The sequence below is a fragment of the Branchiostoma lanceolatum genome, chromosome 6, assembly GCF_035083965.1.
Source record: "Branchiostoma lanceolatum isolate klBraLanc5 chromosome 6, klBraLanc5.hap2, whole genome shotgun sequence".
Taxonomy (NCBI): domain Eukaryota; kingdom Metazoa; phylum Chordata; class Leptocardii; order Amphioxiformes; family Branchiostomatidae; genus Branchiostoma; species Branchiostoma lanceolatum.
Window position 1 is genome coordinate 1060659 of NC_089727.1, and position 16913 is coordinate 1077571.

Here is a 16913-nt window from a genome sequence, read left to right on the forward strand (position 1 = left end):
CATTTTTGCACCATTTGGAAGTTAAATAAATGTGGCCACTATTAGACACAAATCTTGCATAGAGGGCCTCATTTACATAATTCATGAGGAAATGGTACGATATCTTCTTTTGTGAAAACAAGATTTTCATACATTAGACAACTTGTGTTATTTTGGTAGAGAAGGTGATCGACTGATATGATTTATGCGAGGTCCTTATTTGCATGTGGGCTAAAAACGAAAACGTTAACAGAGACCACCGTCGCCATGGCAACATCTTTTTATGTTGCCAATCTTGTTATGTATTTTTATTGATTTTAGATTAGTTTTAATTGTAAACCATCCTGCGTTTCAGTCAATGAAGGATACTACTGTAAGTTGTCTCATGCAACGATGTAATCAACCATTAATGATAATGATAACGATAATGGGTTTCGTTCGAAGAACATTTTTCAGCCCGAGAGCTGAATTACATGTTCTGTTTATTCGAAGTCGAACGTGAGGCCTGTACCAGCGAGCTTCTTCTCACACCAGGCGTCGAACGCTTCACTCTCCTCCGTAGAGAAGTAGTTCTTCCAGTCTCCGACAATGCCTGAAAGTTTAGACGAAAAGCAAACAGAAATCGTTTAATTAAAGCACCACAGGAACAACTTCTGTCAGCATCAGATGTTGCTGTGTTGTTACTGCGAAATACTATCCCTAGAAACGTGCTTGGATAAAAAATACTTGAAAGTTGCACTGGTATATAACGCTAGTTTACCTAATTCCCATGCCTTCATCGGTTAGAGTTAATTGACAACAATCTGGCAAAACAATGAACCATAATTCTTTCTGCTATAAGCCGATATCATTGATTATCTTTGTCACTGATGCTATACATGCTATATTTCTTCTCTGGTGCAGTTGATACAGAAATATTGCAATTTTAAAGGCCCGCCCGTGGCGTTGAAACCAACTGCATTTTTGTTCAGAAAAAAGACTGTCTTAGGCTTTTAGAATGTATTTTTATTCATCTTGTTCAACAGAAGATGGTTTCAACCAACTCCACGTTTTTGTCGCTTATAATCGCTTGGCCATTGACACAATCTTTTATCTCTGAGGCAATGTCTTAGATACGAACCTTTCCTGGCTACATGCCTTCTGGGAGGAATGGTGGAATTGTCCAGGTCCGGCTTCATGTTGTCGAAAGTGCTGGCCTCTGCGATGTCTTTTACGGTCGACTCGTCCAGATCAACCTCCAGGAAAGTCACGATGGTCTTCACAGCACTCAGCAGATCCTGTAAGGGTAGGAAGAGTGAGTGTTTTCTTTCGCAATTTAGTTTATGGCCGAAGGAAGTTCCATAAGCACATCAACGCAACATGTTGACGTTTCGGTGTCTGTCGAACACCTTCCTCAGAGTTTCCAGCTTGTGATATGGTTTGTTTTTGGTAGATAATAGCATCTGTACACTGCCTTAGTACGAAATATCTGGTTTGTAGTTAGATTCAAACAGTTCATTGGTTGGTAATTAAATTCAAAATTTACTTGAATTATTTACTAATCGCCCAGTTAGTTCTCTGTACCTTCTTCATGTCCAAACTTTGATGCCATTTTTGTGTGTGTTGAGAAAGAGTTTATATTCTCCATGATGTAAATGTTAGGAAGTGACATCTGTACTCTACCTTCTTCATGTCCTCGTACTTAAGGAAGAGGAAGTGGGGGTCGTCCCGCATCTGCCACCAGCCCGACACGTAATCACAGAAGTCTCCGTTAGGCACTGGGGAGGGAGTAAGGAACATGGATATCAAATTATGAACATTCAAGGTGAAAGTGACTAGAACATGGAAATATATACATGTCAATGCGAAAACACACAAGATCTATTAGCCTATTCTTCTATTGGCCCCATGAATTGGAATGTTTGCATGACGTCTGATAAAGTAATAGTTCTACCATGCATCTCATAATTCATATCTCATATATACATCATAGTTCATATCCTATACATATACATATACATACATCATATTTCCTGTCACTCACGTAGATCTGACCTTTGTGGTGACATCTCTCCAATCACTTCCTGTGACTCTAAGGACAGTGTATGCAAATAACCACGAAAACCACAAGAACACAAACATCGAGACAACAAAAGGAAAGTCTTCGTACAATGAGGCAAAGATTTTAAGGTTCATCCTCAGTTGCAGCCATTCACTGACCTGTTCCAGCACTGAATTCCTGAGCAAAGTCTTCCCAACGCAGGTCCAAGTTCACGCCCTTTATCAGCATTGATTTCTTAAAGAAGTGGAACGCCGACACCGCCGTGTCCTTCGGGTTCCTCATCGGCACCAGCACCTTCACCTGCCGGGAGAATAATAGAGACGGGACCGCACTACTGAAACACGTCCTGTAAATAACTGTTACATTACAGCAGTGTGTTCTACTTAAGGTACTTTCATAAATGCGTCATACGCACACCAAATACAACAAGACCCCAAATCTCCATGAAATTTGTTTTTATATATGGTGTTTTTTATTTGCCCAAGCTATTTGTTGTTGCTGCTGCTTGTTGTGTTTTATGAGCCATAGGTTGCTTGTGCCTTTTTTTAAATATTATGTGTTCCACAAGTATGAAATTCCAGTTATCTATCAAGATGAAATAACAGTATTTTCTCATTGATTATGCAAATAAGATCTTCATTTGCATAACTTTTATTTATCAATGTCCCTTTATTTCTCAGTTACATATGTTGCATTTCTGAATTGTCATACCATTGAATAGAGTGGGTTTATAACATTTCTCCATTAATTATGCAAATTAGATTCTGATTTGTATTATTACCATTTCATTATATCAAGTAACACTTTAGCTATCCACATAATAGAAACAAGTACCCAAAATATCCCCATGTCTTTTTTCATGGAGACAAAGATGTCAATACTTAATATACAAAACGCTGGAATGTTAGACATCACCGACGTATTCCCCGTTCAATGGTAGAAGGAGAGGCAAGGGGACATTTCTTTCGGTTAGTTTGAGGTTACCTTATTCTGTGGCTTGGATATCCCGTTTGGTGCAAACTGAATGGGCAGGTGTGTCCACACAAGGCGAGGGGAGGGCAGCTCTGCCAGCTTCATGTAGCCGGGCTGTGTGGCTGTCGGTCGCTTCAACTCCATGGGACCGACCTGAATGGTGTCCGAGCTTTCTTCTGTTTTTCCTGCGGCTCGCAGGATCTTAACGACGATCTCTATTAGCCAGTTTGTCCCTGGGAAAGATTGGTTAAATTGACTGTTTAAGATACAATAGTGCGGATGATGTGTGCTAGCTTCTGCCGGGAAGGCAAGTATACGTCATTTGACTGTCACTCAAAGTTACATTATCTACAATGCATCATACTGCTCATGCGCATTTGAACATGCGCATTTGAAACCACGAACCGTCTTATTACAGGCTACTTTGTTGCTCGAGTAGAAGACCTAGAGTGCCATGCAACCCAATAGACAGATGAATTTTGCAAGAATTTTCAAATCACAGCTTTAGGATAACTAGACATACCGTTGTGTGTGTGTGTGTGTGTGTGTGTGTGTGTGTGTGTGTGTGTGTGTGTGTGTGTGTGTGTGAGAGAGAGAGAGAGAGAGAGAGAGAGAGAGAGAGAGAGGAACCCTGAGAAAACACTTGGCACAGTTTTCATCACACACTGAATCCAGCCCTTACCTGTTTTTGGATAACTCGCCACAACAACGTCGCCATCTCGGATCTGGAAACTCGGCAGAACATCCAGAGTCTCCTTGGTGACGTCACGAGGGAAAGAAACTCCCCGGTGGGTCCACAAAAACCTGCGATGGCTCATGGTAACCTGGACGAAAATACAAAACAGCGGGCACCGTTCAGTTTTCCTTCTGTAAACAATGTAGCAAAGAAATCAGATAGCCCAGGATAAAACCTAAAGCTTACTCTGCCACCTACCCACTCTGCCCTGTGTATTCCCACGAAGATGCTCTCCAAGCAGAGGTTCGGTTAGGCTCTCGCTGGTTTTGACGTGATTTTAGGCGTTTTTGTCTTGCTTTTTATTTTGTCCCATTTTTCATGTCGCCAAGCCAAACGGCAAAATGATGAAGATATCCGACAAAAACGCCTATATTCACTTCAACAACAGCCAGAGCCTAGTCGAATCTCTAATTGTATTGTACCACGGAGGTTAGGGATAAACACACCGACACAGAACAAGCATCCACTAAACAAACAAGGTGTGTAGCGTTTGGGTGTGTTGAATCGTGCTGTGGAATCAGACGGAGACAATGCTGCTACTAGACCTTGCCTTTTAGGATTGTGTTGACGTTAGTTACTACAGACAGGAGGTGTGACCATTTCGTTGCTGGTAGCTGGTTATCGACCGTGTTGGAAGCGTACTAAAGCTAACAAGAGTTTCATTTAAAGTCCACGCATGGTCATCGTGACGAGGCTATTCCGAGATGAAAAGTTCTAAGCGGTTAAAAGCTCTAATGATATAACGATGTTCACCGCATCACGAGATGACGGAAATCTTACTAACCTACCGTCTTATATCCGTAGTAATGTGCTACTCACCTGGAGGAATGTATGACCAAACCCGACCGCTAAACGCCACTGTGATGACCTTTCACCGAAGGTGGCCTAATTACGACTGGCCATACCTTCACGTGATGTCCGGACCGCCAGGCATATGGTCAAAGGTTACGGTGGGTCAAAATACTCCTCGAACAGCTAGCCTCTACCAGGCTCCGCTGATCGCTGGGAAAATAGTAGAAATCGGGCAAATAGAGTGAATAGTATGTCAACGGTGGCCTATTGACCTTCCTTGCTAGCGGACTACCCTTGGTATACTATTCACTCCATTTGGCCGACTTCTACTATTTTCCCAGCGATCAGCGGAGCTTGGTAGAGGCTACGAACAGCGCACAAGTAATATTATACGCATTTTCTTTAACCTTCATCCGCACACCGGGGTACATGTTACCAAATTGTGTGGCCGGTCTGATACCTGTTGTCACAAGAGTCACAGCTGTTTAACCAGACCTACATCGGGGTCTCCTCATCCACACGTTCCCAGCTTTCTCAGGCCCCGTAAAACTGGAGACGGGATTCTGCTGCTGGCATTTTGTTTGCTAGCTGTTGTGTTTACCTGGTTGTGACAAACTGTCGCCACGTTACGTTCCTCCATTGTACATGTAGCTATCTCAGAGCACACATCCCCTACAACTACTGGTATTTACTTCAAGATTACAGCTAATCCGACTACGTCGTGTATTGTATTGGCCCTGATCTTTCACACGGATATCTGGGAGACTCTGGTCACCAGGCGGAGCCCCTCAGACCTGCCGTTACCCCCTACCGGTTGCCATGGGTGTGACAGCTGGGGTTACAAAGGTCAGTTGCGTTAGCAGGTGTAGTGAGCACTGTTAGAATAACGGGACATAAACGTTACTAGCCAGGCTGTCTCTCCACCGTACACCGTCTCTAGAAAGCATGCAGCTTTCTTAATTCTTTTTGGGTAAATACAATCAAAACCCATTTCTCTCAAGAGGTCTGTAGGTTTCCTCCCGACGGAAGACACTTTCAAGTGACACGTCAAATGTAGTTCCTGTACAGGGACAGGTCGCGCGCTAGCCATTTTACCTCTGCCGCCAGGTGATGAAGGTGAGACTGTCTAGACCAGCAGAGGCGCACAGCGTGGCCTGTCTTACGAGATGAGACGCGGCGTGGCGCGACAGCGGAGGGCGGTGGTGCTGCTCCTCGTCTTCGCTGTGGTCGCCATCTTCTTCTACTATCGCAAGGTGAATAACGTTTATCTGGATCATTTCGTTTTCAGCTATCACACTAGTATGCATCTTTGGATACATATGCATCTTTGGATACCTCTTTGGATACATCATACACTATGCTATCGCACTATACCTCTTGAGCATATCATAATTAGTAAGATTATTTATCTTGTAGATGTTTTATGTTGTAGTAGAGCTGGTGTTTTAGGAATTGGTACGGTTTGCAAATAAACGCAGATTGTTTGTCTAACCCCAGGTTGGTTTACCTGTCAAACATTGGAGTGCTTATCGATAAGGCAAACAGTACAGCATACAACTTCGGTACGATAAAACCAGCGGCAAACCTCACATAGCATTAACCTACTCCAAACCAGCATTCCATTTTACAGACAGTCAAAATGTCCGTAACATTTTCACCAATCAATACAGTCATATTTACACAGTGCTACTTCAGAGTGACCCGGGGCAGCTCTAGAGCAGGTCGATGTTATCGATGTTGAGCAAAGAACGTCATAATGGCTTCAAAGTACGATCGAGGCTTTAATCAACCTGTGTTGGCACTTTCGTCACAGGGTTGGGGGCCTGTTAACCCTCTTCTCCCTTATCATAAAAATTATCATCTATATCTATAAGTCGTCAATATGTTCATATAATGTACCCACGGTGCGTATTTGGACAGCATTACTTTGTACCAAGGAGACGGCACTTCAAAGTAGCGGTTGAAAATCTTTACTCGAACGCCTCGGGTCCTCGCAACGCCATGTGCAGGGCTTATGATGGCACAAACATCACAGCCAAACACCGTGCTTTAATTCTAAAGTAAACATGTCGCCACAGACAAAGGTCTGTGAAAGGTAGACCCGATCAGGTTTATTTGAGATTAAACACGGATCCTTCTCGTACCGGCATGTTTACCAACCCTTGCTCGACAAGCCTATCCGGGTGGCTGTGCTATACATAAATCATTACATTCGAGTCATGTGTAACTTAGCAAAAAATGTATTCCATTATTTTCTAACAATACGTAACTCAACAGATCATTTCTGTTTGGTAGCTAGGCAATTGCAAGCCAAAAGATGAATGACTTACACTCACTTCGTATTACATGACACTATTGTGATGTAATCCATGATTACACTACGCGCCTGCTCCTCGTACAACAGAGTACATTTAGTATCCAAGCAGATGTTTGGTAGAATATGTAACGTGCAAGGATTCTCTGACAGCCACCCACCCCTACATCTGCACGGTGGATACAGGGAGGGGCACTTCTTTACAGAAAAAGTGTCAGTGTGTGGAGGGGGGGGGGTGTACAGTCAGAGAAGCCAGACTATCGGAGAAACCCGGCTTTCAGAAACGTTACGATCTTTCACCCAATATCTGCTTGGAGATTAGAGTACACCAATCCATCTGACCCTTGCTCCAATGTGTTTGCTCACTTGCATAAACTCGCCGCAATACATTTTGCTGTTTGCACTACTTTTCGGGTGAACTCTGTGACCAAAGTAGAATATCGCTTGATGGGCGCGAGACCAGGATTAGCACGAAGCGTAGCAACACGTTCTTACGGGCCACGCTGGTTGCCAAAGCTGGTCTCAAGCCAAATGAAGCGAGATTATGCTATATCAGGTCATTTTAATAGGTCGTTGATTCTTAAAAAGGATGAAAAATCGATTAACAACGATTGTAGGACGTGTTTGCCAGGTTTTGTACCTTAACGCTTTTTAAAAGTGGTCTTAGAACTCATACTTCAAGAAAAACGTGTCAATAATAGATCCCTCGACTGTGGTGTAAGTAACATTATTGATTAACAGCCACTACTGCAGCGCCTTTTCTTCTGGTTGTAGACACAGCAGATGACGCCGCTGACGGAGGTGAGGGGAGAGACGCACAGCGGGACAGCTGGTCGGCTGGACAATGGCGGACACACCGCGCAGAAACAGGAGACTGTACAGCCACGGGAAGTAGGCAGACTTGTCTCCACACAGTCACAAGACCAACCAAGCGTCGGAAGGAAACTAGAGCTTTCCCAAACAACTGTTTCTCGCAGTTATGTACAAAACGCTGTATCTAAAAGTGACGATAATGAAGAGTTAACCTTGCCTGCAAAACGTAGCACCTTTATACCGGATCACATGCTCATTGACAGACGAACTGCTATAATATCAGTAAAGTCTGTATCAATCACTAAGAATGAGACTCATGTGGCAACTGTGGAGAGACCAGTGGCAGACTCTACACAGACAGTCGCAACAGGGGTTTCAAGTGTTGAAAAAGAGGAAAAAAGTGTCACAAGACTAGACTCTATTGATATCATTGCAGAGAACCCAGTTGAGCCGACCATTCCACCTGTACCAACTGTAAATAGATCTTCTCCTAGGGTAACACAAAAAACTCCTAAAGAAACTACACTTACTTATGTTGTGCATAGAGATGCTGCTATAACCGTGCCTAAACCGAACGAAGTCAACGTGAAACAGTCTACTGAAATAAGCACACGCGGGCCCGACGCAAGTGTTGCGAAACAATCTGCTGCTACTACCACTACTTCTTCACCTACTTCTTCTCATGATATCAAACGTACAGAAAGCCAATCTGGAGTTCTTGCACACGATGGTTCTGAAATAGATACACAGACACCCTCTACAATACCTGCACTAGAAGCTCACGCAAAGACTTTACCTAAAATCGATAGACCAGCTGTTCAAACGCCTGCTGTCATCGTTCAAAGCGAATCTACTGCAACAGCTGTGAACCATGACCCATCTGCAATTGGTGAGGATATCCATGCTCCATCACCTTCGAATGAACCTACCCATGGGGTTGCAGTTGTCAAACAATCAACAGTAAAAGCGCAGCCATCCATTTTAGGTGTTGCTCAGAAACCCCGTACGGAGCCTGCCAAAGAAGTTCAAAAGAACGAAACTAAGTCTCTTCTTAAACCTGATTTTTCGGGCAGTGTTCCTCCTGTATCTCAAGGTGTCAAAAGTCCCTCTATAATTTCTGAACACAAGGTTGACGATGCTGCAATAGAGGATAGCGTCAAGTCTGTTACAGCCTTACGGGAGGAAAGTATTCCCCCAGCGTCAGGTAAAAGCGACAATACGACATCTATCAGACCAAAGCCGCTGACGACAACCTCCCCTGAGGGTACCCCCACTATCCCAGCTCCGCCTCAAAAGCCGTTTGATTCTATGCGGTCCGGTTTAACCAGTGGAAGACTAAGCACGTTGGATCTGATAAATCCCAAAGATGTATACAAAATAGGAGATGACGTCGTTGTTACGGTGAAGACTAGAAATCAGCTGAACAGACCAAAAAGACGAGGAGGGGACTATCTCAAAGCTCGGATGTTCACCGACGATGTAGCTGCAAGCACACCGGGTACGTATTTGAAACATGTGTATACAAAGCATTTCCCCGTTTGTTCCGAGATTCTGTTATGAACGCTGTGAATGTGTAGGTGTGTGTGTTTGTGTGTGTGTGTTTGTGTGTGTGTGTGTGTGTGTGTGTGTGTGCGCGCGCGCGCGCGCGCGCGTGTGTGTGTGTGTGTGTGTGTGCACGCGCTTGCAATTACCAATTTACAGCAATGCAGCATTAGTGCTGTCTGTAGGACTCAAAGGGTCAGAAAGAAGTGTGAGTTAGGGGCTAAGATCTGCTATATATGACTGTCTTGTTTGGATCGATCTTCACCTCAACTCATCCATGTGTTTGTTTTCTCGTTTGTTTGTTTATATGTTTGTTCGGCAGGTATCATCACGGACCACGCTAACGGCACGTACACGGTGCGGTTCCGGGCGGGCTGGAGCGGGAGGGCCGCCGTACAAGTGCACGTCATTCATCCGAGGGAGGCTGTCGACGTGCTGCGCAGGCTCAGGAATGTGGAGAGGAAGCGAGTGAACGTTTGTGGCTTTTCACACGGTACGGATGCTGATAGTAGTACACCTGTTGCTACTTGCAGCATTATGGCGTTGTAGATCGAACCTATAGCTGTAACCGTTCAAACTGTCTCCTGTCTTAACACACGCTTTGAGTATATACGACAAAAATGATAAAAATTAAGGGTTCTATTTCTCTCCTGATGAAACTTGCTTTCTTTGTAAGTTAATACATCGATATCAGCAAAATGTCGAACATCTTACACGTGTAACGCGTACCATATATGTGCATGTGCCATGCTGTAGCTGAGGAACTGCTACAGTATGATACATCATACATGAATACATACATGGCCAAAATTGTATTGTATTACTGTATTATTCATTCAGCTAGAAGAAGGGTCTGGTGAAGACCAAAGTAGCAAACCTGGTACAGTAGAATCCGCTTAACAATGCAGTGAATGGGAACCGGTTTGGGATTTTGGGATTTGGTGCAATTAAATGGAATGTGCGTTTATCCGGGGTGCAATTAAGTGGCTACGTCTGTACATCGACAGTATTGCTTGATGCTTGGCGCGTAATTTGAACCCTCACGATAAGTACAGCCGTAGTTTTTCTACCTTTCCACACGTTCTTGTGATAATAGATCACGTAGGTGTAGGCTGAAAATCCTTTTCAAAGCTAGAATACTAGACTCGGTGCCTGAGAACTTCCTGACATACTACCACCAGTACGAAATCGGACACCACACAAGTAGGTCATCTGTCATCGACCTGCGTGCCGGGATGTCAGGCCGTGCTAACAAGGTATATAGTGACAGACGGGCGGACGGATTGCAGAAATTCCTGTGCAATTCTGGGAATTCTTGTAAAACGGGCGTAAAATACACTATTAAGCTCGCTCCTAAAGCGTCGCTAAAAACTGATACATCGATGTATTGATGATGCTTGGCGCGTTATTTGAACCCTCGCGGAAAGTACAGCCGTAGTTTTCCTACCTTTCCACACGCGGTGCAGACGGCGGCACAGAGTGGACCCGCTGCTGGACAACCCCGTCCAGGGACCCAGCCGAAGAGGAGTGCAACTTCTCGCACGCCACCAGCGGAACTGATTGGTACTGCAAGAAGCCGACCAGGGCGTCCTGCTCGGCGATAGACGGGTGCAGTGGTGGAGGGCTGCGGCCGCTAGAGGAGATAGGCGTGACGGAGACGGACAAGATGCTGTTCAATGAGTGAGGTTTCTACTGTCGCTTTGACTTCGCTACTTTGTATCATACATTTTAAAACGTTCGTTGAGCGTTTGCTACTTTCTATCATACATCTCAGTGCAACGCTTCCTGCTTGGACGTTAGAAATTCGTTGTTGAATACTAGATTTGCTTAAGACTGTCTATGAATGTCATATGTATCTTAACACTATTGGATGAGCAATGTATCATGAAACGTTACAAAAATCCGTTCCAACCATTATTGCTTTTAGTAAAGTTGCACAGCACCGTCTTCGAAAAACGGGCAAACTGTCTGGTAAAGTCTTGCTCATGAAACGTTGAATAACCCCACTTACTCTCTACATTTGTTGTGCAGATCGTTCGTTGATCAGGAGGTCATGCAGGGGACGACTCTCTCGGTGCAGGTCACGGAGCAAGATGTTCCTTGTAAGTATCTACAGTGGCGACAAAATATCACTAGACATGTTACATTACATTTTAAAGCAAAGTTGAACGGTGATTTCAAACACACAAAAAATGAACTTATTCAAGTTTTAGACTTGTCAACTCCAGTCTTTGCCAAGGAATGAGCAATGCACCGCTTCTGCGACGTCATGTTATGCAGATAGAACACGTGACTCGGTGAGCTGTGGGGCATACATTGCAGAAAGTTTATGGCACCCTCCGTCACTGTTTAGAAATGGTTGTAAAGCCCGGATCATCATAGGGCCTTTCAGCACTCTTGTTTTACATGTAGTTTTCTGGTCATCTATGCATCCATATTTGCAGTCTTAAACTGCTGACAACTGCCAGCTTATAAGTTCTGATTATATCCTAACACTATGCTAGTCACAGCTTGTTACTTGACGTGTTGAATATGTAACAATCCCTTACAGGTGTAATTCGGCACGGAAGCGGAAACTGCCTTTACGCGTCGGACCCGGATGTGGACGGCAGCGACCCCTTGCGGCGCAGAGTGGTCCTGTGGCCCTGCACAGACAGCCTCAGGCAGGTGTTCCTACTGAGGCATGACGGGAAGATTGTTCATCCTGACAGCGGCCTCTGTGTCGGTGTGATAAACGACAATTCTACTGACAATGGTCTGATCGTCCTTAGGTGACTCGTCTGTCTACTAGACTTTGCTTATAGCCGAAAGAAGAGAAGACATTTGTCACAATATTGCCAAATGAGCTAGGCGCTCAGAGACGTTTAACTCGCTTCACAGAATCCTAAAATATTCATAGCCCTTGCTGCATTCTCTAGCAGAATCTTTTTAAGGCTAAATATGGTTAACCAGCGAAGGTCCAGTTCGGAACGGCGTAAGGCCAAATTTTAGCCCCCCGGCCTAGTCCTACTTTGACCAACATATCCTGTATGGTGGAGACCAAGGTAGCAAATCATATTGATTAAAGGTTTTCGACTTAATACGTAGGTTTGCCATGCAACTTTTGTATTTCTTAGCATTGCTACAACTGATATGCCGTGCCTTAGGGACTGTGAGTCGGGCGGGCTGCGGGTCCAACGGACGGAGAGTCGCGCCATCCAAGACGTGACGACGCTCAGGTGTCTCCAACCTCACCTGGACGTACAGGTGCCGCTGGACGGATCGCCTGTCCGTCTCGGTAACGGCTGTGATGATGCCAAGGTCGTCTTCGAATTCATGGAAGGTGATGTCTCTGTGTTTCGTTTTATCAGCAAATATAAGACAGAAAGTTTTACGCGGCTCTACTTTTCCTTTGCTTGATTTTGAGGACACTGTATTACTGTGTTGTACACGAATTCCATTCTGTGCTCTGTCTTTTTGTTAGTCAATGACTTCTCGATAGATGGAAGCACTTGACTTATGCCCGTTCTATTCCCTATACAGATTTGTCTAGTTTGTCGAAGTGTACACCAGGCCAAACGCCCTCTGCCGGCTTCTATCTGCATGACAAGTGGTACACATACGCCTGCCGGGCGAGGCAGTTTCCCGACCGAGACTCCGTCACCAAGTGTCTGACGAACAAGTCTGTGTACATGTATGGGGTAAGCTGGTAACTTACAGCCCTTTCTCACAGCAAGGGAACAACAAAATGACAGTGTTCCCTTCTTGCTTTTCTAAGTGAATGTGATAAGGTAATACCCACCTGTTATCTCAATCCTTCACAAATGTGGTAAATCTCAATGAATGAATAAATGCATATCTCTATCATACAACATATGCTGCAGGTAGATTTTATGAGAGGCAATAAATGGCGTGTTTAGAACTCATCAGTGCATAGACAATATGAGTGGTGAGTGAGCGAGATCTCAGGTTTTGTGGTTCAAAATGATTTAATGTATACAATTTGTTACGCGTTATCTATTTTCTAATACACAACGAATTATATGAAAATCAAATTTAAAACGTCTGTACGTACGTCTCCTTCCAGGACTCTACAGTTCGGCAGTGGTTTGACTACTTGACCAGTTACCTGGGACTGACCCGTGTGATGCTGCTGCCCGGCATGGAGAACTGTTACATCGGTCCGTGCGCCTCGCACCGCAACAGCACCAACACACATCTGCACATGATGTTCCACAACTTCCCCATCTACGGAAACCCTTTCAAGTCAGTTGGTGCAGTGTTCTTCATATGATATCTGTATCTGTGTCGGTAACGGTCTAGCCCGTGTAACCTCCCTGGGTTTAACTCACCAGCTTCGAATATAGTTTTCTTGTGTCAGCCTCCTCTAGCAGGCTGGACTCCCTCTGGAGGAGGGTGCCTTGTCTACGGAAACGAATTCAACTCCGTAGATGTGATGCGGTGTTTTTTTCCTATCTGGGCTGTTCCGTGTTTCGTCGCTTCCATGGTAAATATTACTAGTGTCTCCGGCTTCGGGGTCCACAGAATCAAGGAGGCGGTTGCTTCTATGTACTGCAATAAAAGACAGATGGCAAAATATCTAGAATCAAGTTTCAGAGTACAAAACACCTCCTGATTTCAACTCTTTATAACACTCATGGCAGAATATGGGATTAGCGGTCTAAGAGAGGATGTGCTTTTATCAGTCAATATTTGATTTTAAGTCCATATTCTTTCTATTTGACCCCCGAAGGTACCACCGGATGATCTACATCACCGATGAGCTGGACCGGCTTCAGGGCGGACCGGATGTCGTAGTCGTCATCACCATCTGGTTTCACTTCCTCATGGAGCCGGTTCACATCTACCGGAAACGCATCGTAGCCATCCGCGATGCCATTCTAAGACTCCAACAGGTAAGATACATTTTAACCGTGTTTTTTTGGGGAAAAATAATACTCCATGGTTTGGGCTTGTCAGTCTAAGTGTGCTTCTGCGCTGCAGTTTCTGTATGCTCTGCCAGAGGGCGAGGTGAAGTTTCCGTATGTTCTGCAAGAGGGCGAGGTGCAGTTTCCGTATGTTCTACCAGAGGGCGAGGTGCAGTTTCCGTATGTTCTGCAAGAAGGCGAGGTGCAGTTTTCCTATGTTAGGGGGAGTGAAGTCAGCTATCTCTAATTGTCTTTTTTTTTTTTCATGTTTCCCCACAAGCGACAGCCGGAAACCCTAGTGTTGATCAAGTCCGGCAACATGGCGTTCAGCTCTCTGTGGGCGCCGACTCACGTGGGTAACTACCTCATGGCGGACGACTGGATGTCCCAGGACCTGGACAGGGTCCAGCGGGAGGTGTTCTCCCCCACCCGAGCCGTGTTCCTGGACGTGTGGGGCATGACGGCGTGCCACCGCGTCAAGCACGACATCCACCCTCCAGGCGTCATCGTCGCTGCGGAAGTTCGGCTCATGTTAGCCTACATATGCCCTACGTAACGTAACGTAACGTAACGTAACGTAACTTTAATGCAATGACAGGTTTATGGTTTTATGCTATGTACGCTTAGTCAGGGAAACTGCCGATGCAATGGCCTAGTTGGCAGAGTGTTCGCCATGCACACGGTAGGGTCATACCAAAGACTCCAAAAATGGTACATACTGCTTTCTCTGCTTAGCACTCAGCATTTGGAATGTGAAAGTAAAACACACATCACTACCAGCGGACTAGCCCCCTGTTGTAGTGACTTGCACAACAGCATGTGTGGCCCAAGGGCTACAAAACTGGAGTTGGGCGCCACCGTTATGCGTCTAATCAAGACGTCTGGGATACTATAACACTTAGGTTGGGTTTACACACGCGTTTGAGTAGCCTAGGGTTCTTCTCGACTGTTCAAGAAGAACCCCAGGCTTCTCAAGTAGCGTTTTCTAGTTGGAAAACTCCACTTGAGCAAACCAAACTCCTGTTGAAGATATTCTTGAGAAAACCTCGATAACATCGTTTACTTTCGTTGATGTTGAAGTCTAAGTTCTTAAGAATATACGACGGAATGGCAGTTGGCATCACTAGTTAGATCTGAATAAAGTATCTGCTTCTGTGAAAATCCAACGACATTATTGCCTATTTTACAATTAAAGCCTTGTCTCTGGAAGTATGAATGTATCGTTCATTTGCCATGTTACAACTGTTATGAATGTCAGTTTATTGTTAACATTTTATTACGTAACGTCAATACCATATATATATATATCAGTTTCCGTCAAGAAGTAATGAATTCTGCATCCCGGCTCTTGGACAGCCTAAAAACAATCAACACCTTACTGGCATTGTGCCAAGACGTTCGTCTAACTCTAACAGGTTTTGATCCTACCACTAAGTGTAATTAGTCACCAGGTAACAAACAGGCAAGATGGCGACGTCGTCAGGTCGGCTGGGGGCCAGGATATCGCTCGTTCTGTTCGGAGTGCTGTTGGGGTTGTTCCTGTCCTCATTTCTCGATACCAGCGGCCTTGTACGCACTCCGCGCGAGGATCGGCAGGTTGTGAAACTGTCTCAGTTCAGTAGTGACTGCAAAGTACCAGGAGACCGTGTGAAGAGCCAACAGGGGTCCAGAGGCGAGCTCCCTGCCCGAGACAACATACTGCCCAGGTCATATGGGAGACAACAACAACCCACATCTCAGACAAGGCATTGTATCTATTTTTGCACTAAATGAGACTTTTACTTAGAAGAAAAAAAACCCTGCCACCAATGTTGTACATTGTCCTTTAGTTCGATCTCCGTCATGTTGGACAGTAATGTCAGTTTTGTATTGGGGTGGCTTTAGATTTTGACTATAGGAGAAGATTAAAGACGATTAGTTCTCTCATTTTCAGACTTAATCCAAAATCTTTGCAGCTACCTTTCTGAGGTTTCGTCATTGGAGATCGAGAGGAGAGATACAATTAGCAGTTCACAACGTGGATATGTCTAGATTCTAGGTGACCTAGGTAGTCCTTGAACTTTGAAGCACACTCGGGGCGTGCAGCATGTGTAATCAGCAGGGGTGGACTTGTTCGACACGGGCCTTGGTATGAGGTCATTTAAGGTGAGGGCAGAACAAAGGCTGTGGTTAATCAATGACGTAATATCCAAGCAGATGTTAGGACAAAAGCTGTAATGTATTGTGAATACCTCGCTTTTTTTCCCTAAAGATTGTAGCCCACTGGAACAGCAGTTATGTTTTCTGCTTACAAGTCAGCATGTTCCTCTTGAATGTATGGTTTGCAGGTCATTAACAAAAGGAGGGAAACCGAGAAAGATCTTCATCGACTGCGGGGCGAACGCAGCCTTCAGTGTTCGGGTAAGTGTGCACAGTAAGTCAGCTGCTGTCATGATAAACCGTGTAAAATAGCATTATCACTTCGGAGTAGAGATATAATGCAAAGATGTTGATGTCCGTAATATGATGATCAAAATGCCTACTGTTTTAATTACGCTCAATGGCGGAGGTTTGACGGCTGATTATAGTTTTAGTCTATATGTCTCAGCTCAGACAATGGCATCTTGTTTCAGTAAGTGCCGTTGTTTTGCATCTCTGTGTTCTTCTGGAAATAACTAAAAAAACGACTTTTGCATAGAAATTGGTCTTGCCCCTCAAATATAGAGATTGTTGGCCCTCAAGCGCCTTTTGGGGGCTGCAGAATGGAACAGCACGATGGTTAACAGTTTTAAGATATGTAATGAAAACTGCAGACAAGCGGTAAGTCTTCAATTCAAA

The 16913-nt window shown here is 44.7% G+C and overlaps 1 protein-coding gene across 1 annotated transcript; it reads right to left on the reverse strand.

Annotated features, from left to right (window-relative positions):
- Positions 1-411: 411 nt before the first annotated feature.
- Positions 412-4607, reverse strand: LOC136436090 (sulfotransferase 1B1-like). The gene is made up of 7 exons (XM_066429801.1): positions 4548-4607; positions 3675-3816; positions 3005-3225; positions 2179-2320; positions 1642-1736; positions 1100-1256; positions 412-571 (listed from the first exon to the last, which is right to left on the reverse strand). Exons 2-7 carry the CDS (start codon positions 3808-3810, stop codon positions 462-464), a joined length of 861 nt encoding a protein of 286 aa, XP_066285898.1. The 5' UTR covers positions 3811-3816; positions 4548-4607; the 3' UTR covers positions 412-461.
- Between the last annotated feature and the right edge of the window lie 12306 nt (positions 4608-16913).

Excerpts from the sequence above, each read along its gene's own strand:
- LOC136436090 (XM_066429801.1), bottom strand. The coding sequence starts at position 3,810 with ATGAGCCATCGCAGGTTTTTGTGGACCCACCGGGGAGTTTCTTTCCCT. Across the intron at positions 3,226-3,674 it reads GGCGAGTTATCCAAAAACAG|GGACAAACTGGCTAATAGAG; the intron begins GTAAGGGCTGGA and ends AATCTTTCCCAG. Across the intron at positions 1,257-1,641 it reads AGTACGAGGACATGAAGAAG|GATCTGCTGAGTGCTGTGAA; the intron begins GTAGAGTACAGA and ends CTACCCTTACAG.